The 20,142-nt window shown below is 36.1% G+C and overlaps 3 protein-coding genes across 4 annotated transcripts; 1 reads left to right on the plus strand and 2 right to left on the minus strand.

Moving 5' to 3' along the window:
* Positions 1–313: 313 nt before the first annotated feature.
* On the minus strand, positions 314–5,253 carry LOC105169118 (uncharacterized). Its single transcript, XM_011089419.3, has 5 exons — positions 4,816–5,253; positions 2,357–2,454; positions 2,200–2,265; positions 1,414–2,105; positions 314–678 (listed from the first exon to the last, which is right to left on the minus strand). Exons 1-4 carry the CDS (start codon positions 5,160–5,162, stop codon positions 1,423–1,425), a joined length of 1,194 nt encoding a protein of 397 aa, XP_011087721.1. The 5' UTR covers positions 5,163–5,253; the 3' UTR covers positions 314–678; positions 1,414–1,422.
* A 3,291-nt stretch (positions 5,254–8,544) lies between these two features.
* Positions 8,545–12,263, plus strand: LOC105169119 (serine/threonine-protein kinase SRK2A). The gene is made up of 9 exons (XM_011089421.3): positions 8,545–9,329; positions 9,579–9,653; positions 9,744–9,845; positions 9,967–10,020; positions 10,133–10,225; positions 10,338–10,430; positions 10,851–10,955; positions 11,040–11,138; positions 11,624–12,263. The coding sequence occupies exons 1-9, from the start codon at positions 9,210–9,212 to the stop codon at positions 11,939–11,941; spliced, it is 1,059 nt and encodes a 352-aa protein (XP_011087723.1). The 5' UTR covers positions 8,545–9,209; the 3' UTR covers positions 11,942–12,263.
* Positions 12,264–13,541: 1,278 nt separating this feature from the next.
* TH1 (thiamine biosynthesis protein) lies at positions 13,542–19,113 on the minus strand. 2 transcript variants are annotated; one of them, XM_011089422.3, is made up of 9 exons: positions 18,782–19,113; positions 18,202–18,276; positions 18,022–18,097; positions 17,848–17,923; positions 17,051–17,185; positions 16,531–16,595; positions 16,306–16,433; positions 15,244–15,500; positions 13,542–14,321 (listed from the first exon to the last, which is right to left on the minus strand). In XM_011089422.3, the coding sequence occupies exons 1-9, from the start codon at positions 19,082–19,084 to the stop codon at positions 13,802–13,804; spliced, it is 1,635 nt and encodes a 544-aa protein (XP_011087724.1). In that variant the 5' UTR covers positions 19,085–19,113; the 3' UTR covers positions 13,542–13,801. The 2 variants fall into 2 exon arrangements, with proteins under 2 accessions (XP_011087724.1, XP_088739372.1); XM_088883246.1 differs by having other exon boundaries at positions 18,202–18,290; positions 18,782–18,921.
* Positions 19,114–20,142: the final 1,029 nt, after the last annotated feature.

A 20,142-nucleotide genomic window follows, 5' to 3' on the forward strand; every position in this document is an offset into this window, starting at 1 on the left:
CAAGTTTACAACCGTTAGTTCATTCTTACAAGAATATAATTCAGCAAATTTATGTATTTGTTTTGCTCAAAAGGTAGGTAAGTTTTCAATGGTGGACGTAGCATTGGATCAAGGGCGTAGGTGGTGAAAATATCACCCTCTGTAACCCAATAGCGGACATTAGAACGGGATAAACCCACCCACTGCCACAGTACAATAACAATTACACACTATAATTCAATCCCACATTTTATCAATTAATGAAGTCGTCTGGTGATGGAATATGTAGGTTCCTTTAACCAAATCCCAACTCCAACAGTATAAGGGACCACTATGGATAAAACTCGTTTAGCTATTGGTTAATGTAAGTTATTAACAAATAAAACCACCTCGAGAAGTGATGAATTCAATGTATAGTACATGCGTCTTCAAACTCCAACCAAGGAGGAGCAACTGTATGATTCATGCAAGACTTCAGTTCCACCAACAACATAAACTAAGCAGGGTAACCTATTTACCATGGCCATAGATTCAAAGGCTTTTTCAACATCTAACTTCAACATGACAAGCAATACACCTCCTAGACTCTCCTCATTATGGAAGTAGAAAGACAAATGAGTGCATATTCTGGCGGACAAGTTGGCATCAGTCTTCTCGTAGAGTGTCTCAAAGTAAAGACTGCTTCTTATAGTATATATCCTGCAACCATATGTTCATGAAACCATCAGTAATGGCTCTGCCAACTACTAAATTACAAAGAACCAGAGATGGTGAAAAGTTGGCACATAGAGCATAGTATATTGACGCAGAATAACCAACTGATCAAATTATTAAAATCAAACATACTCCTGCAGATACACCAGGAAAACATGTAAGAAGAAAATCGGCATAAAATGTTTATCCACCCTATGTACAAGATAGTCACTTCGCATGTCTTCATGATGTTAAGAGATGTTCTATCGAATGCATATAAGGTATCAGTAAAGAATTTCCTCATAAATAAACCATAATCCTTCAAGTAAGAAGACAAGTTTGAACCTTAGGATATAAATCAATCAGGATCATCATTAACAGCATCAGTTACACAACACTAGCCCATGAACAAGAAGTACACAATTCATGAAAACCTTTACGAAAGCTTAGAGTTACAAATTTTACAGCAACATATACTATTATAAGTACATTTTAAATTTATAAAAACAGGTAGTATAAACAAAATTCTTATATATACATTTAGAATAATATAATATACATTGGTTATTAATAATTATATCAAATCTATACTCATCAATATGTGCACACACACTGTAGGCACACATGTTACAACATAATAAACACATAGATTAACAGTAAATATTTCACTTTCACAATAGACAACCATGAACTGCATGCATCTAAGAGAAGGCACAAAGATGCAATGAAAGCTGAAACTACCTCACTCGGTCAATTGTTTCCCGTGGATGAAAAGTTCCTCTGTCCTTGAGCATACTGGCTCTCAGGCTCTACTTGATTGAAGTTTCCCTGATAAGGCGGCATTGGATTTCTTTCACCACTTCCTGCAGCATTACTAGGTGGTGGGCTATAATTTTGTTGAGGTGGGAAATTTGGTGTGTTCCCATAACTTTGATGAGGTGGTCGTCCATAGCTTTGCTGTGGCCTTGGTGCATAGCTCTGCTGTGGTGGTCCATAATTCTGCTGTGGTCGTGGCCCATAGTTTTGCTGGGGCGGTGGCCCATAATTTTGCTGGGGCGGTGGCCCATAGTTCTGCTGGGGTGGACCCCCATAGTTCTGCCGTAGTGGCGGCCCGTAGTTCTGCTGTGGTGGCTGCCCGTAGTTCTGCTGTGGTGGCTGCCCGTAGTTCTGCTGCGGTGGCGGCCCGTAGTTCTGCTGAGGTGGCGGTCCGTAGTTCTGCTGCGGTGGCGGTCCGTAGTTCTGCTGCGGTGGCGGTCCGTAGTTCTGCTGTGGTGGCGGTCCGTAGTTCTGACCAGGAGGCCCTTGGCTATTATATGCTGCATTTCCTTGCTGGTATGGTGACTGCTCTCTTGGACGCCTATCCCTATTGTTGCGTCTCCCATAGTGTACTGGGGGTGGTCTAGGAAAAATTTCTCCATTTACATACTTGTCTCCTGCAATACAATGGGCATAGTGAAACAAGAAGAACATTAACAAAGCACTAAAGCAAAGCGCCCAGACTTAGTAACTGATTGGAATAATTCTAACCTCCATATTCCTTATTTACCGGATCAATGTACGAATCCGGCAATACAAATACAACTCCTGGTAGACCTAATGACAGCAAAACTTCAGAGTGAATACTGGCTAATATTGTATTGCATTGTTTAATGTATTTGACATAAAAACGTCATAGAACACCTACTCTTAAACTTTTCAGATGTTTCTTCTGAGCATTCAACCTGAAAACCTTGATACGTTGTTGTACTTAGTGCATATATTTTCTTCTTTGCTTCTTCCACACTGAACAACAATAAAGTAAACAGTATTAGTTGAGTAAAGTAGAACAGCAATGAGTATATCATCGCAGCATCCTTTTCAATACTAAAACTGAACCTGTAGCACCGTGAAATCAAAATACAAACTAAAACCAAGAATTATCTGAAAAATCAAGCATTGCAAGTTTAGAGAAGTCATTGTAATACTTGTCATTGCTGGAAGAGTCCAGGTAAGTTAGTGATAATAACAAGAAACAAGAATATTTCTAGGATGAAAGTTTTGGACAATCTCTTTCTCTCAAACCATTTTTTTGTAACCCGACAAACAAAACGCCAAAACAGGGGGGGAAAAATAAAGAAGAAGAAGAAGAAGAAAAGAATAACCAACTCCAATCTCTTATTGAGAAAAAACAGGAACATGTATAATAACAGAGTAGTAATCATAACCGCATTGCGAATTACAAATAGGCACATCAGATGGACTGAAGTCTTAAACTAAGTAATTCCCGAAATCCCTCTCCAGAGTCTAGGTTCAACCAAATTCATATCACCAAAGATCAAAGGTCATCCATTATAGTGAACACAAAAGTCTCCTCTCTTACATCCAGCAATTTAAAAGTTCAACACTTCGACTAAAGTTTTGTTTCAAAGTCCAGAAACTTTATGAACTATCAACTATGAAATAGCGGCCTGGAGGCCCAACATTATGTTTATTAATCAAATCTCAGAATCAGAGGATGCACTGTAAGTGGTTAGCAGTTCCTACTACATCACCAACAAGGGTTCCACACACAACAATTGCACATGGAAATTCCACGGCAACCGGCGCTGGAGGGCGAGGGCAGCTACTGGAAGGGGGTAATATGGGTAGGGGCCACGATGATGGGGACTGGGTTGAGGGGCAGCGACGAGGGAAGGGCTGGGGGGGGGGGGGCGGTGAGGGGGAACGGGGTTTTGAGTTTGAATTTTTTTTAATACAATAATATATTTTATTTTATGTTATATATAATTATATATAAAAAAAAGTATACATTTTTAGTAAATAATATCATATAATAATATTTTATTATATATTTATGTATAAAATAATATTTTATTCAAAAAAATCTTCCAAAATCGCTAAGAGAGAGCGTGTATCACACATTCCTCTTTAAGGGGGTATTTTACTTCATTTTAAAAAGTACAAGGGGATATTTTGCTATTTATTTTTTCACAGGGAGGTATTTTGCATCTTTCCCCATTTCTATAACTATGAATTTAGCATTAGCTTGTAACCAGAAAGAGGACAAAAATAGGAGAAAGAGGGCAATAGTGTGACTGAATACCAAAACGATTATTGAACAAAAGACAAGAATAGTACTATATTGGAAATACTGGCTTACGTAATCTTTTTACATCCATTGTAAGACTGTATATCAAATAGCCTTTCCAAATCCGTACTGTAGCATAAAAAGATTTTTGGAAAAAAACAAAATTGTGCTAATAATACTAATTTTATTTTTTTCCATCCCATGTCATATGGTGTAAGGAGAGCCTTAACTGTTTGCATACCATACTTAAAACTGGCACTGGAAGAAAATAGATGCACTACTAATATGCAGTTGTAAAGCTACAGTTTGAAAAAAGAACAGAAAGCAATTGGCATAGGCATCACGTAGTTAACCGAAGCCATACACATTCTGAAGCCTATGCCTTTCAATGTTAATTTTATACACAACCAGGAGAACTTGCAAGGCCCTAAAGATCTTCCCTGTCGTCCTCTTCCCTCTCATCCTTACTACCAAATAAAAGTACAAAGCAATCTAATCATACAGAAAACCAAAAAGAGAAACTCCTATGAGAAATCTCAATGAATCAAAGGAAAAAGGAAGAAAAATATTAAGACAGGAAGCATCTCCGTAAGCATAAAACAAAACAGAAAATATTTCTAATCTTAAGCTAAAGCAACTTCGAGTTCTTAGTCAAGAAAAGATTGCGATAATATAGAATGAAAAACCAACAGATTGACTGGTGTGAATGCCTTGTCTCAGCTAAATCATATATCAGGAGTAAATAAGAAAAACAAAAGGGTTCTTCATTAGCTAAAAGAAATAGCATCTCCTCCAAATGTTACGTGTTACGTGCATTACTCATATTTATTGCTCCCCCGAAAAATAGAAAACTTAACAGAGGCACATTAAGATTAACCCCAACCAGATAGAAATAGGTAATCAAAACAGAACTTCATTTCCTAACAACTAATAAGTCCCCAGAAAGAACACTTGTTTTCCTAAAGCCGAACTCGAAATATCACGTATTAAAAATGGAACGCGCTCAATATGCACAGAAACGCAGATGAACAACGAAATATACAAAGACGTGCTACGAGTAGAGCGTATTGTTTGACCTGCCGAAGATCTGGGCAGCTGTATTAACGTAGGTCTCAATCATTTGTTCTCGAGTAAGATTGGAATCCTTGGGGAAATCCATGGTGATCAGCCAGTGGTTGTAATCGCATCCTTCGAAGAGGATAGTGTCAGGCCCAATTTCATCGGTCTCCGGATCAAATGTCTTGCGGAAAAGCGAGGTGGTTGAAGTGAATGGCCGCACCAATTGGGTGGAGAAGGGGGCAGTGGGGCTCGGCAGAAAGTGAGTGAACGCTGAGGAGATTGGTTTGGGCTGATAGATAGAGTGGTGAAGGAGAGAAGACGAGACGTAAAGAACGCGGCGGAGGCGGACGAAGCGAAGGGCCATTGGCGACGGTGGTTGCTTGTGGTGACGAAGACAGGGTGAGAAGAGTAGCAGGGCTAGGGCTTTAGGGGTTTTGGGTTCCAGAGACCGAGTAGTTGTTTTTCATTTCAAAATGGAAAACCGGCGTGGTCGGGTCGTCGGATCCGCGGGACATGGGTCGGGTGCTCGCGAAAACCAATCATAACAGATGCGAAGTTACAGAAAACTCCCTACCATCCTTCCTATTTTCACAACAAATTTTAAATTATTTTTTAAGTCATTGTAATTATGCGGACAAGTCATTTAGAGTTCTTTTATCCAAACACACCCTATTGAGTATACATGAATGGGAAAAAGTTATACATGAAAAAAGATTGAAAAGCTATAAATACACCAGAAATACAGTATTATAGAATTTCTTTTTGTCTCTAATTTCTAACAAAAACCCTGATTTTACATCATAAGACAACCTTCTACCTATAATTTTTGGTACAAAAATTTAAAATAATCAGGGGGGAAATTAGATTTCCCAAAAAAAATTAAAAAATTTGTCGAAAGGCCATTATAAAATCGGATAAAAAGAAAAAAAAAACTATCAATTGCGCAAGATGAAATGAAAATAGCAGAACTTGTAAAATGTTAGTAATAACAATCTTGTAATATAATAAAAAAATAATTTTTTTATTTTTCTTCATACGAGCTCGCGAGCCATTAATATTTATTTTTCAATCTTATAATCATGTTTCTTAAAAAATAATAAAATAAAAAATATTTAGAGGCGTAAAATAATACGACACACTTTAAGGAACATTTGTGTAATATAAATGTGAAAATTTATGTAATTTTGAAGAAAGTTGAAAAGAGTTAGAATTTTGAGCTGCCATTTAATAATAATGATCCGAATCACAAATTTCAGATTTGGGCTAAAATCCAAGAAAATTTTGCTACATAAAAACTGATGAGATCATAATTTGTTGAATTCAATTGTGAGTTGTACCAAACAGACCCCAATAAACAACCCAAGACAATGAGTGTAGTGCAGAGTGTCAATGAGAAGTATTTTAAGGGTGCAATATGCCAAATTACCCCAATGTCCTAAGTTACTCATATGGAGGCTATAATTTTATTTATTTATTTATTTTAAATAAATTACTAACAATTATATAATGAATTTCAATGATTAACGGTCAATATACGTTTAGTACTAATATCAAGTATATATAATTAATCAATAATTATAATTAAAATAAATCAATAATTATTATTAAAATAAATTAATATACATATATTTATACCACTCGAACCCATGACGAAGCAATAAAAAAAACACCAATTTATAGAGAAAAAATTGATTTAGTCGACCTCTCAATACTGATCTCATACTCAATTGCCTGATGAAAAATCGTTATTGTCATTGATGACTTGGCTGAAATCAACTTCAAAAAAATAGGCAAAACTCCCCTTTGTATTTTCCAAAATATTGCATACTCTCCGATATCGTTACGTAAGCCCTAACGGTGTTGAATTTTTATTGAATTGACCGTTATACACTTTTTTATAACAATAATTGATCTTTAAATATAAAAAATGGACGGTCCAAATCCTAAGTAATTTAAATATATTTTTTTATTTATATATATTTATATATACACTATAATATATATATATATATATATATTTGTAGCGGGAACGACCGCCGCTACATGGACGACAAAGTCTCGCCCATGCACAAAGGGGGCAACCTCGCGTCACCCCATCCTTCTGGGGCCGACATCGCCCCTAATGCCCAAGTTCTAACCTCCATTGCTCAATCTCTCGTTGCCAACAAAGAAGAAGAAGGAAAAATTAAAATAAATAAATGTCGCCCCCTTACCATGGGGGCGACCTCGTCCCTAATGTCCAGATTCCGTCACCCAATCTTAAATCCGAAATGCACTCTTAAATCCTTTAGAAATGCTCTAAAATCACTAGCCAAGTGAATCCAAAATCCCTTCACAAATTACAAGTCCATTTTTGCTTTGTAAAATCAAAGTTTGAATGTCAAAAAATGATGTATTTTGGTTAGAGAAGGGTATGATTAAGTGAAGAATATGTGGGGAGATTCCATAACACAAGCACATAAAAACAACTCCATATGTATTTTATCTTATCTTTAGCACACCATCTTATTCTAGTTAGGTAAAATTGTCCTTTAGCTCCCATGAATTAAATAATGATGATTTCATCATTATAGTTTATCACCAACTTCCTATTTCTATTAAATTTTCTAAATTTTTGTATATAAATCTATCTTTTTTATGCTATTATGATAAAAGAAAAAAAAACAAAAAACGTGTATCGTGTATAATTAAATTTTTCACAAATATATAAATATTATTTTTAAAATTATGCCTGCACATTGAGTGTATCTGTCTACTAGCATATAGTAAAAACGAGATAAACGAGATAATGCAATCTTTAAGAACTGTTTATCGAATTTTTGTCATTTATGAGGAGAGTTACAAATAATTTGATTAAATTAAATGATTAAAAAAAATATTTTTATTTGAGTAAAACAATTAGACATACCACGTATAAAAAATATTATTTAATTAAATATATAAAATCGAACTATTATAATCCACGTGGTAAATACATCAATGTCTAATTTCCATTCAAATTTGAAACTCAAACCAAAATATTTTCAGCTTTATCAATAATTTTGTTAAAACTTAATATGGAATATTTTATCAACTTTTTAAATAAACATATACATTTTTTTGAAAAAATAAATTATAAAGAATATTAAAAATAGCAATAATTATATTCTCCTTCCATGATATTTGTTTAATTACACGTAGACCCATGTAGCTTGAGAAATTAAATTTAGCACTCCTAAAATTTATTTTCGTCTAACAAATAAGTCAATTCGTTAGTCAAAATTTACTAATTTTACTGAAATCAACAGGAAAAATGAATAAAAATTGAGGTTTATCCTCGATTTGATTATTATTGATTTATTATAGGTGATATAATTTTTTTCGAACTAAACTACCATTATAACGATGAAATATAACTCATTATATGCATTAATGCGTGAAAACATATGAAAGTAATTGGTCATAAAAAAGATTTATTTAACCTGTAATAAGTCAATCGGAGTTAAATATAATTTTTTTTCATTTTTTTTGTTAACATCAGCAAATTCAATGAGTTGTGCCTAATAAAGGAACTTATTGTTAGACGAAAGTAAATCTCATATGTTAGATGTAATTTTTTAAATATAAGAAATTTATGTGTAATTATGCCAAATATCAGAGAACGACCGTAATTATTCAAAAAAAAATATGAAGATATTTGTATTTTTCCCATGTGGCGCATATACACCGCCAAGAACAGGGGGGGCCATCAATCACTCTCAACCAAAATCAAAATACAATTGAAAATCCTTCTTCTTTATTCCCCAACTTGCAATAAAACTACTCCCCCAATTCTCCTTTTTTCTACATAATAATCATTATTATTATTATTATATGAATAAATGTTTAGCAGTCTGCAATTCTTCTGCAAGAATCTGTTTCTCATGCATATGCACACACTGATAAACAACCCACTACCGCTTCATATTCCTTTCTTTTCTTGAAATCCCAGCAAATCCCAACTTTTCCCCTGTTTCCCACTGAAAAACCCATTTGAATTCCTGTAAAGGCATTACCTTTTTCAGAATTTGAGGCGTTGGGAAACCCTATTCTTGATTTGATTAGAGCAACCTGTTGTTACCCTTTTGAATTTCGTGCATCTTCAATTATTTGATTCTGGAATTGGGTTTTTTCATTGGCGGAATCCCTTTGGAATTAAGTTCTGGAGATGGTGATTTGAGGCCTAGTAGGAGGTGTATGGTATTTGCTTTGATTTTGGGGATATCTTGTAGAAATCTCCCTAATTTTACCTGAGAGATCAGAAAATTTGAACTTTTGGTTTTTGATTTCTGGGACTAGAATTTGTGGGATTTGAGCTGAACTGGGGGTGCGAAATAAAGCTCAATCTTTTGAAGGAAGGTTGATACAGGGATAGTGGGAAGAAAGGAGCAAGATGGAAAAATACGAACTTGTGAAGGATATAGGGTCTGGAAATTTTGGTGTGGCCAGGCTTATGAGAAACAAGGAGACTAAGGAGCTTGTGGCCATGAAATACATGGAAAGAGGACACAAGGTTTGCACTATTTACATTTGTATTGGTAGATCACCAGTGTTTTTCTCAGTTTTCATTTCTTATCTTTATACTTGTGTTTGATTGATACGTGATATTTGTGAATGTGGAATCTTTAGAGTCCCATTATCCTGATGTTCAGCGTTTTAGCTTCTCCATTTTGAAGTATTTAGGTGGTTTATGAAATTGTGGGGTCTAATATGCACTTGAGTTTTCTCAAGAATTAAGGCACATTTGTGCTTTTGCTCGTAGATTGATGAGAATGTGGCTAGGGAGATCATAAATCATCGATCACTTCGGCATCCGAACATAATTCGGTTCAAGGAGGTGAGGAATCTAATTCGCAAAGAGTTTTTTCCTGGAGTGAGTAGAAAGTTTATTATGCTTAGTTTCAAATACTTGATTTGTGATGTACAGGTGGTTTTGACGCCTACCCATCTAGCCATTGTCATGGAGTATGCTGCTGGTGGAGAGCTCTTTGAGAGAATCTGTAATGCTGGACGATTTAGTGAGGATGAGGTATTACGACGTCTTGCCCCCCACCCAGTTGGCCTACTAAAAGATGGTGCATAAACAAAATGGAGAAATGTAAAATTGTTTTACATGCTGAGTTTTGATCAGTATTTTATTGTATTTTCAGGCCAGGTACTTCTTTCAACAGCTTATATCTGGAGTGAACTACTGCCACTCCATGGTGAGAGAAACTGGGCATACATGTTGGCTCATATATGGACATTTTTGAGTTTACAATTTTCACTGAATCCTGTACATCTCTGCTCACTTTGCAATTGTGTTATCTTCTGCAGCAAATTTGCCATCGCGATTTGAAGCTGGAGAACACCCTTCTGGACGGAAGCCCTGCTCCACGACTGAAAATCTGTGATTTTGGCTACTCAAAGGTAGCTATTGTCTGTGCTGTTTAGATTTATTTGTTATACCAGAGTATCTGTGTTTGAGAACTTTATACATGAAGCTTTATGACTCAATGTGTTGCTTTTTTCTTTGTTTAAGTCATCTCTGCTTCATTCAAGGCCCAAATCAACAGTTGGCACTCCTGCTTATATTGCTCCGGAGGTTCTGTCTAGAAGAGAATATGATGGCAAGGTAAGCATGTTCTCCTGTTTTTCTGGTTGGTTCATATTAGTTCTGTAATAATTAGTTGCAGGTGATATTTAATTTGGATTTTTAGTGTATTTTCCTGGGTACTTCTGTTTTTTAAAAGTAATTTTGGTTGTTTCCGTATCTTAGTTTATGTAGAGTGTGCAATGTAGTCTTTAGCTTCTTTCTCATCAATTTTTTTTTCATATTCATTATTATGATGAATAATGCTATGGGAATGGTGGTATACCCCTTCTTATGGTTCTTGAGAAAGGCTAGGGATTCTACCTGTCTTCATAACTTTGTTGGGTTCTCTTCAGCATCCCTATGTCTGTGTGTATCTCTGCACGTGCAGATGTGTATGCACAAACAGAAATGCATTTGTTCTCACGATATGTTTGTGTTGACTGTGGTTGGACTGTCCAGTTGGCTGATGTATGGTCGTGTGGTGTGACACTCTATGTTATGCTGGTTGGAGCATATCCTTTTGAAGATCAAGAAGATCCAAAGAACTTCAGGAAAACTATCCAAGTAAGCCTTCATTTCTTGCATACATGTGATTTCATGAACATGATTAAGCTTCTTCCTAACATACGCTTTGGTGATCTTCGCCAGAGGATAATGGCTGTTCAGTACAGGATTCCCGATTATGTCCACATTTCTCAGGATTGTAGGCATCTTCTGTCTCGCATATTTGTTGCAACTGCGTCCAGGGTATGTATTTCTCTTGGATGATCATGTTTGCTAGAGAACTGACTTCATCTGTATTTTGGTGGCCATTAATAATGCCTTTAACCTAATTGTCAGATTGACTTTTTACACTGAAATTGTAACCTTCAAACTTTTCTTTAGAGTCCTCTGTGCTCTTTTAATGAGTGTTCTCAATTATATTGTAATCACTGTCAAACTTTTCTTTAGCTGAACTTGATGGATTTATAGGTGATCCACTTCCTTGTGTTAGTGCCTTATGTTTATTAGTTGACGTGCATATTGTTTTTTGAATGTAAAATAAGCTTGAGATTTTCCAAAAACTTTGTATTACTTGAACTTGTGGGTGTTGTACGGTTTGTTAGGGCTTCATCATACATTGGTCTTTTATATCCATATTATATTTCTTGATGGGTCTACCGGCTGCTCAAGATTATGCCTATTTCTTGATATATTTATGCATAATGATGTGGGTGTCATACTTTGAGCAGAGAATTAGCATAAAAGAAATCAAATCACACCCATGGTTTCTGAAGAATTTACCAAGGGAATTAACGGATGTAGCGCAAGCAGCATACTACCGCAAAGAAGACCCCACCTATTGCCTTCAATCTGTGGAGGAGATCATGAAAATTGTGGAAGAGGCTAAAACCCCTCCTCCAGCCTCCCGTTCAATTGGAGGCTTTGGCTGGGGAGGCGAAGAAGAGGAGGATAAAGAGGAAGATGTAGAAGAGGAGGAAGAAGAAGAAGACGAGTATGATAAACAAGTTAAAGCCGCTCATGCAAGTGGAGAAGTGCGTGTGACCTGAGACGTAGCTGCACTCATGTCCAAACAAGGTAGATTTAGTTTTACTAAACCTGATCCTTTGGTGGTTGTAAAAAGTTCAGCTACATGAGATGTGGGTTCTAATAAGTCTTTTGTAAAGTTTTAGTTTTATGATTTGGAGGCTTGTGCATTTTATATTTCGAGGGTAGTAGCAAAAAGTATCGTGTGGTGAAGCTGTGAGTGTTTGTTTTCTGGGTTAGGTTTTTAGAGCTATTGTGTGTTGAATTTCATCGAACATTGTGTATTTTCATGTGGGGTTGTATTCAACTGTATTTGACTTTATATTTATTCTCGTCTTTCCTCCATCTGTTTCTTCTTCGAGCAGATCTCCAGGAACGAGCTTCTTGCAGCTCTGTTTGGAGCTTGGGCTGTAAGCAGCTCATTTTAGACTACATTTTTCTGACTCACAGGACCAATGATTATATCGCACTTGACTAGGCACGACATGGTTGGATTCATGGTTTATCTCACCCATGTTGTCATCGTCGTCTACATGGTCACAAATGGTTGGCAGAACAAGTTTTTCCTTCTTCTTCTTGGGGTTATGTAAGTGTCATACTCCACCAGAGAAACAACAATAAGAAGATTAAAAAAGAAACAGAGCTAGGAACTTTGAATAGCAAAAGCATTCATTATGGTACCGGGCAAATGCAATTCTAAGGAATTTTGAGGGCAATAATGCTCTGTATGCGCCCTGACTGAAATCTTTATGGGCTGCTGTGAATATCATTCCATACCCACCCAACCCCATTCTTTCTCTCTTCCACCCCACCCCCCAACACTTGGGAACTTTAAAACATGACCAACCACGCTTTAGCTTAATGGTTAAAATTGAGGTTCATAAATAAGTTAGAGGTAATGTGTTTGATTATACCATACATGTAGGTATTTCTTTTATTTAATGTGAGTAATTTATTGTAATAAAAATTTATTAATCGAATTGATTTATTTATCAGTTTAAATTATGCATTGTCGTTTAATTTGTTTAAACAAAAAGGAAAAAATTCCATAAAGAACAACACTGTTGCTCTGTATTTTAGAGATGATGTTGGGAGTGGGACGCAGGACCTATCCCATGCTTTGAAGTCTATCATTCTGTACACTGAAAATGGACAGGACGCCCATAAGTTTCTGGTAATTCAATGAACTTGATGCTGCATTCATTATTCGCCGTCGGAATATTCTACAATTCAGTCCAGTGGTGTTGAATGGACCTACAGACTCCATCGAAACTGGTAAATTCTGAGATTACATTCATTCAGTGTTTAAATTTTCTGTTGTTGTGAAGGTGACAATTTTACAAAATAAAGAAAATTATCATCTTTTATTATTATTTTATTAAAATTTATTTAACTTCAGCTTTTTGATTCGGTCCTCATCAGAATCAAGTCTCTGTCATTTCATTATCGTGATAAATATAGCTTTTTTTTTAGTGGGTCGTGATAAATATAGTTCTGATGAACAACTTTATAATTATTGTTGACCACAGTAACCTATAAAATCATGAAATGTTTCAAGTTGGAGGGACCCGTAAATAAGAACTTAAGGTTTAATAGACCATCTATATCTGAAAAGTAAAAACATGATCAACTAAAGTTTGAGAACATATATTAAAAAGATTGAATCATCAAGAAAGATGACAGGTCCAGGAAAGGAAATCTAATTTGTGAAGTTAGTGTATCATTGATCAACGGAGCCACATAAATGCTATAATGTTTATTCGATTCATTTTGATACAATCAATTTGACACCACTCAGTTGTTCAATTCGTTCACCTGCATATCAGTTGGATTGAGAAATGACAGTGGCAGTGTCAAGAGAGAAGAGGCTCTCAATTCCCTGCCTAGGTAGAGCCGATGATCACTTTCAGCAAATTTTGGGTCTCAGTCGAAACGGATTCCCTGTCAAAGAGAGCAGATACGACTGCAACTCCTTTCAGATTTGGAACACCTAATTCCATAACGGGTCTTACATTTGAAATGCCAAAGCCGCCAATGGCAACCACAGGCAACTTGGATTCCAAACATACAGTTTTCAGCCCGTCCAAGCCCACGGTGAGATTGTTTTCTTTTGTATTTGTTGGATAGACACCACCGCAGCCAATGTAATCGGCCCCATCAATCCATGCTTTCTCGGCTTGTTCTGGTGTTTTGCAAGATACACCGATGATTTTGTCGGGACCGAGGATAGTCCGGGCAACACGAGCGGGCATGTCGGACTGGCCAACGTGAACTCCATCGGCATCACAAGCAAGAGCAATATCGATTCTGTCATTAATCAGCAAAGGTACACCATGGCTGCGGCATATTTCCACACATGTTTTGGCTGCTTCCAGAAAATCCCGGGTGTCAGCATCCTTTTCTCTGCAATGCAGCAGGTTCCAGAGGTATCAATTAACAAGAGGAATGTGGTAACAGAGCAGGCAACGGATTTGATTATAAGGCATAACCATCTAAATTTTTAAGTGAAATGCTATATATATCTCAAGACTAATCCACGCAAGACAGGTATGACAAACACGATGTGCTTTATGCATCTAAAAGATGTCGAATGAAAGTGGGATGCAGAAGCTTAAAATTTTCTTGCAAAACCATGTCTTGTAATGGCAACTCTCTTCAACATTGAAAAAGCCATGCAGATTTTTGGCTTATCATTTCAAGGGTTAGCCAAGGCCGTGTTGGATTCAGTAGCTCTTGATTACAATAACACAATCCACGCCTATTAAGTTTGAGGTCAGGTGTATATAAGTTGTTGAATCAAATCTTGCCACCAGTAGCAATTAGGTTTACACAGGCTCTTATTCAACAAACCTGAATCCATTCAGCACGTATTCTGACTATATTTTCCCTTCTTAAAAGCTTGAATTTGATCTTTAAATTGTAGGACTCTTTCAAAAGTCACAAACTCAAATCTTTTCCTTGTTAGACCACTGTCATAATCAATTAGACCATACAAGATTGCAAGCCAATCACTTTTGAAAAAGATTATGTCCCTGAAATCTAGATAACAAATGTCTAGCACAAATCATATGTTCCTGAGTTCCTCTTCATATGGATAAATGTGATGCAGTATCCAGGAATTCAGAGAAATAAAAATGGATACCCTAATTGTTAGTTGAACAGGTAAAAGAGATCAAGCAGCTCTCTTTTCAAGATAGGGACAAATCATCTTTCAATTAGATACCAGTTGTTTCCTGAAACTAGCTGCAGCTTAAAATGTGGTAGTGGCTCCAAATGCCTCTCTCTATATAAAAGAACAATTGAAAGGAATGCATTTAAAGCAAACCTCAGCTGAACTATAGTTGCTCCTCCTTCTATGGCAGATTTGACAGCATCCCTCATGGAACGGCCCCACTTTTTATTCATCCTTGAGTCTGTGACGGCATACAAGAGAAGATCGTTCGGACTAAACAGTCGGCGCGCACATAGATCGGGGGCACTGTTCTTCAGCTTCATCAAATGGTCAAAGGGACCTTGATGTCCTCCTCCAATGAGAATGTCCTTACTATAGTCCAACGCTGACTCAACATAGTGCTTTGCTATCTGAAAAGAACAATACATAAACAGAAACAGTATGCATTTGAAATATCAGATTGGAAGTACAAACCAAAATCCAGATAAAGAAGGAAAACAGAAGAGGAAGACGGAGAAGCATCTCTCTGATGTTAAAAGAGGAAAGCCGAAGAGGAGGAAGGGAAGGTATACCAACTCACTCTCCACTTATTTTCTTCAAGCAGGAATAGGTGTACATGGAGATGATTAAGAGTTATATGTTAAAATGAAGGACTCACATCTGCTAACTTGGTGAAAAAGCTTCATGAGTTTCCAGACACACACACACACACATAATATTTACATAGAGAGAGAGAGAGCGAGAGAGAGAGGATGTTTCACAAATAAATGACAAGAAAACAAGCATTTTGTGGCAACAAATAACATACTTAAAAGCCCAAATTTGGCTGAAAAGAGATGCATCTAGTTACTTCATAAGAAGATTTTCATTGTGGCTTAGTAGTTAGTTCTTGAGTAGATGTCATCTGCGAGAGGGTATGCTAGCTTCTGGAAAGTAGGATGGTAAATAGGAGTTGCATCCGCTCCGAAAATGGAGTGAGGTGCCAGAGTAACATAGTTCCACCGAAGAGGTTTCAGATGACATGCGTTACATGGTGCATAGTCATCCAGAGCATGCCAGAAATGATGGCGGGCATTTAATTTGTTTTCGTTCAAACACAAGTCCAAGTGAGTAAATGGGCCGCCAGGAAATGAGAATGTTTGGGAACTTTGACGTACTGTACACATCCACAGACAGATGGTGTGACAATAAAAAGAAAAACAGCTGTTCAATCACCTTAATAGCAGAGAGCACAGAAGAACCTCTAGCTAGTTCAGCAGCTATAGAGGATGCCAAGGTACAGCCAGTCCCATGGGTATTCGAAGTGTTTACCCGCGTTGAGCGAAACTCATAGAACTCCTTACCTAGAAGGTCAAATCATGTGATTCTATGAGCTCCAATACCATTTAAATAAGTACAAGAAGCAGTACTTCACAATTGCAAAAAATATGTGCAGTGTACCATCAAATAGAACATCAACAGCATCAGAGGATGAGGGAAGGTCACCTCCTTTCACGAGTACATTCCTGAAAAAACAGCAAATTCAGGACAGTAAATCATTTTTAATTTATTCCTGAAAGCATGTATTAGAATTTAGAAATGAAAAATTCCGCAGTCATGATAATAAGTTATATAAGACAACCAAAACCCATTTTGAGCCGCCAAAGACTCCAAAAACAAAATAATGGATTTTATAGGACTATTCTCCAATTTTTTTGACAATTCCTCCAAAATAAACCAGCTCATAGGTGTTCTCAAAGATAGAGCTTTAGAGTGAAGTCGGTCCCCTATTACTGCACATGTTACTCAGTCAGGTCATGGCTTCAATCAAAGACTTCAAGGATTTTGCATGCCTGTGCTTGCTTAAGAAACTATATTTTATTTCTTTTTCCAGGAACAGAAAGATGACGACCATTTTCCAGGAGTAGTTACATAAGCATAACAAGAAGCATGTAGAAGATTTATAAAGTCAAGAACTAACCGAGGGCCAATATTATGTATAGACTTCGCAGCAGAATGCATATCAGCAACTGTTTCCAATGGTGCACCACCGAGTAAAGCAGATGCCTCTCTTAGATTAGGAGTTACTATATCTGCCAGAGGAAGAAGCTCCTCCCTATTGTAAGTAGCAAGTACATTAATAAATATATTAAACAGCAAGGTAATTCGCCATATCCAATCCTCAGCAGCTCTTGTATTACTATAACTGAATGCTCAAAGATAAGTTCTCCTATAAATTTAGAAATGCAACTCCAGTTAGAGTCACAGAAGAAACTTGGAGAAAATGGACAAATGGGAAGAGTTTTGACCGCGAATATGATATAACTTGGATATCCAAAAACAGTAATACGGTTTTACTGAACCCTGAACCATCTCTTGCTATTTTTTATGGGTTCACTTTATATTGTGGGTCGATGCACCAATTTAGCTAGGATTGTCATTGATTTATTATGTCTGTCACTTCACTATTTGTAATAACTCCTTGGCAGTATCCATTAAATTCACTAAACAACAAAACAGATTTCCATCTGGAGTAGTATTCAAATGATTATGATAGCTAGTGAACACACACACGATAGAGGTGGATCCGACCCTGACTCATTCCTAAATTAATTAGCGCGATTGAAATGGTGCAAACATGAGAATAAATGTTCCATAAAACCACTTTTATATCCTCACAACCACTTCTTACAAAATATGCAGTCTTTGTGTTAGATAGGTCAAGGCATAACAACTTCAACCGCCAAGAATAAAAGGGGCAGTCAGTATAAAAAATACCTAAAGCTAGCCAGCACCGAGGAACCAGCCAATACATCACCACTTGTAGATACCATGACAGGATCAACCACCAAAGCTTCCTTCATAAAATTCATATTGTCAACAGAAAACCACATACAATTAGAAACAGTTTAAAGAATGACAGTGTGGACTAAGAAATATTACTGCCAATACCTCCAACTTGGAACTCCTTTAGGCTCTGACAGAGGACCTTGACTATACCAGGTGAAGGCAGCATACCTGTTTTCACCTGTCATTTCCAGCAACTAAATTATCACTTACACTAAGAATACAAAAGTTCATTTTGGAGAAAAAATACACAGCATCACCAAAAGTTGAAAAAGATAGACTTACAACATCAGGACGCATATCTGACAGCACCGACTTCAATTGCTCTCTAACAAATTCCTCCGTAACAATATTCACTCCCTAATAACATCAAACTAACAACCACTTTAAAGACATTATCAAAAGATATAAAACCTTGATCCGAACAAATAGCACTAAATCAATCTCAACTATGTTTCCATGAAGAAAATATTCCAGATCTTCCAAATATAAATTCTCCACACCCTCTATTCTAGTAATTAGTCACTCTCTCAGTCACAGATTGAATTTTCTATTGCAAATCCTATTACATCTTTTAAACATCCACGCTCCGTATATAATCTTTCCTAAATAAAATCCATGATCTCATCTCTATACACTTGGCCTGGTGTGTGTATATTGTGATGGAACAAAATTTAGAATCGAAAAATCCAATCCGCTCTAGTCAACCAAACTCGCTTCTACAGACTAAGTTACTAAACTTGAAACCCATACGTAGAAAATAAGCAAAGAGCACCAAAAATTGGGGGTAAAAAAGAGAAGACTAAAGCTAATAATAACCAAATAACTGAATCGACGGTTCTCACAATGTGAAACATGAAGATACCTGAACTCCGACAGTGTTCTGCGCAGTAACGGCGGTGACAACAGTTGAGCAATAAACCCCGCGCGCGGCGCAAGCCTTCATGTCCGCTTGTATGCCAGCGCCGGCGCCGGAATCGGAGCCAGCAACAGTCAGGACATGAGGAACTCGAACTCTACCAGGCGGCTTTAGCTCCTCTTCTTGCTGCATTGCTCTCAGATTGGAAACCCCAGCTCGACGAACCCCTCGTGAAATTGAGTGTATGTATCGGAATTGATGATGAATGGGAGCGGAGGAGAGCGCTTGGGAACACACGTGAAACCCCATGAAGAAGACTGTTGGTGTTGGATGCTGATATTTTGTACGGTGGTCTTCGCACCAAATTTATTTTCGCTGCACCCGACACGTGGCGCGAGGAGGCTAAGACTTGGTGTGAAGGATTGTATTTGACGGCCTGGATTCATAGTAATAATAACTTAGGATGTTTTCTCTATATCGCTTTTTAATTCCTTTATGTTATTGATTATTATGAATTATCATTTATAATATAAAATAAAAACAATAATAATCTACAAGTTAATGAGATTTTAATTAATAATAAAAAAATAGTATTATATAGAAAAAAGTAAATTTAAATTATGTTACTAACAATTTATCAAATAAAACTTGTAAATTGTTTAGATAAATATTAAGAATTATACATTTATCTGTATTTTAAACCAAAATAAAAGTTGAACTGTAAAAAAATAATATACAGTGAATTTTGAATAAAAACAAACGATTATAAAGGTAAATTATATGAACATTAGTTGAGTTTACTTTTAATTGCACAAATATTCTGTAAATAGAAAATATATATATGCATTTAAACTGTAATTATAATTTACATATATACCTCTTCATTGGGAAAAAAAATAAAAACTCAAACAAAGATCATTTGAGGTACATTACATCGACATCCCATCAGAGATTGTATTTATAATTTTTACAAGAGTATGAGGTGGTTGTATAATTAATTTAATGTTGAAGTAGCGTCAAATTGATTTATCCTAAATATTTACATTGTGTTCGGATTTATTTTCTGAGTGTTTTGTATAGATAAAGAGAGAAAAATATATATAAATAAGTATATATTGGTTACAGTGTGTATATTTAGATTTATTTTAAAAAAAATATAAAATAATTGTTGTATGTTTGATGTTGTGTTTTGAAAAATAAGTCGTCGTTCATTGCCAAGTTTTATTTTTATATATATATATATTTATATATATATATAAGTGTTATATGTTTAATGTTATGTTTTGAAAGACAAAAGTCACTATTTATTGTTAAATTACTTGTCTCTTACATGTATTTATATATATATGTGTGTATATATATGCTTT

The sequence above is a fragment of the Sesamum indicum genome, linkage group LG8 (assembly GCF_026168435.1).
Source record: "Sesamum indicum cultivar Baizhima isolate 11 linkage group LG8, ASM2616843v1, whole genome shotgun sequence".
Classification (NCBI taxonomy): Eukaryota; Viridiplantae; Streptophyta; class Magnoliopsida; order Lamiales; family Pedaliaceae; genus Sesamum; species Sesamum indicum.

Excerpts from the sequence above, each read along its gene's own strand:
- LOC105169118 (XM_011089419.3), bottom strand. The coding sequence starts at position 5,162 with ATGGCCCTTCGCTTCGTCCGCCTCCGCCGCGTTCTTTACGTCTCGTCT. Across the intron at positions 2,455-4,815 it reads GCTGCCCAGATCTTCGGCAG|TGTGGAAGAAGCAAAGAAGA; the intron begins GTCAAACAATAC and ends ATTGTTGTTCAG. Across the intron at positions 2,106-2,199 it reads GGTAAATAAGGAATATGGAG|GAGACAAGTATGTAAATGGA; the intron begins GTTAGAATTATT and ends ATTGTATTGCAG.
- LOC105169119 (XM_011089421.3), top strand. The coding sequence starts at position 9,210 with ATGGAAAAATACGAACTTGTGAAGGATATAGGGTCTGGAAATTTTGGT. Across the intron at positions 9,846-9,966 it reads GACGATTTAGTGAGGATGAG|GCCAGGTACTTCTTTCAACA; the intron begins GTATTACGACGT and ends TTGTATTTTCAG. Across the intron at positions 10,956-11,039 it reads ACTTCAGGAAAACTATCCAA|AGGATAATGGCTGTTCAGTA; the intron begins GTAAGCCTTCAT and ends GATCTTCGCCAG.
- TH1 (XM_011089422.3), bottom strand. The coding sequence starts at position 19,084 with ATGGGGTTTCACGTGTGTTCCCAAGCGCTCTCCTCCGCTCCCATTCAT. Across the intron at positions 17,186-17,847 it reads TCGGTGCTGGCTAGCTTTAG|GGAGGAGCTTCTTCCTCTGG; the intron begins GTATTTTTTATA and ends TACTTACAATAG. Across the intron at positions 16,596-17,050 it reads ATACATAATATTGGCCCTCG|GAATGTACTCGTGAAAGGAG; the intron begins GTTAGTTCTTGA and ends CTGTTTTTTCAG.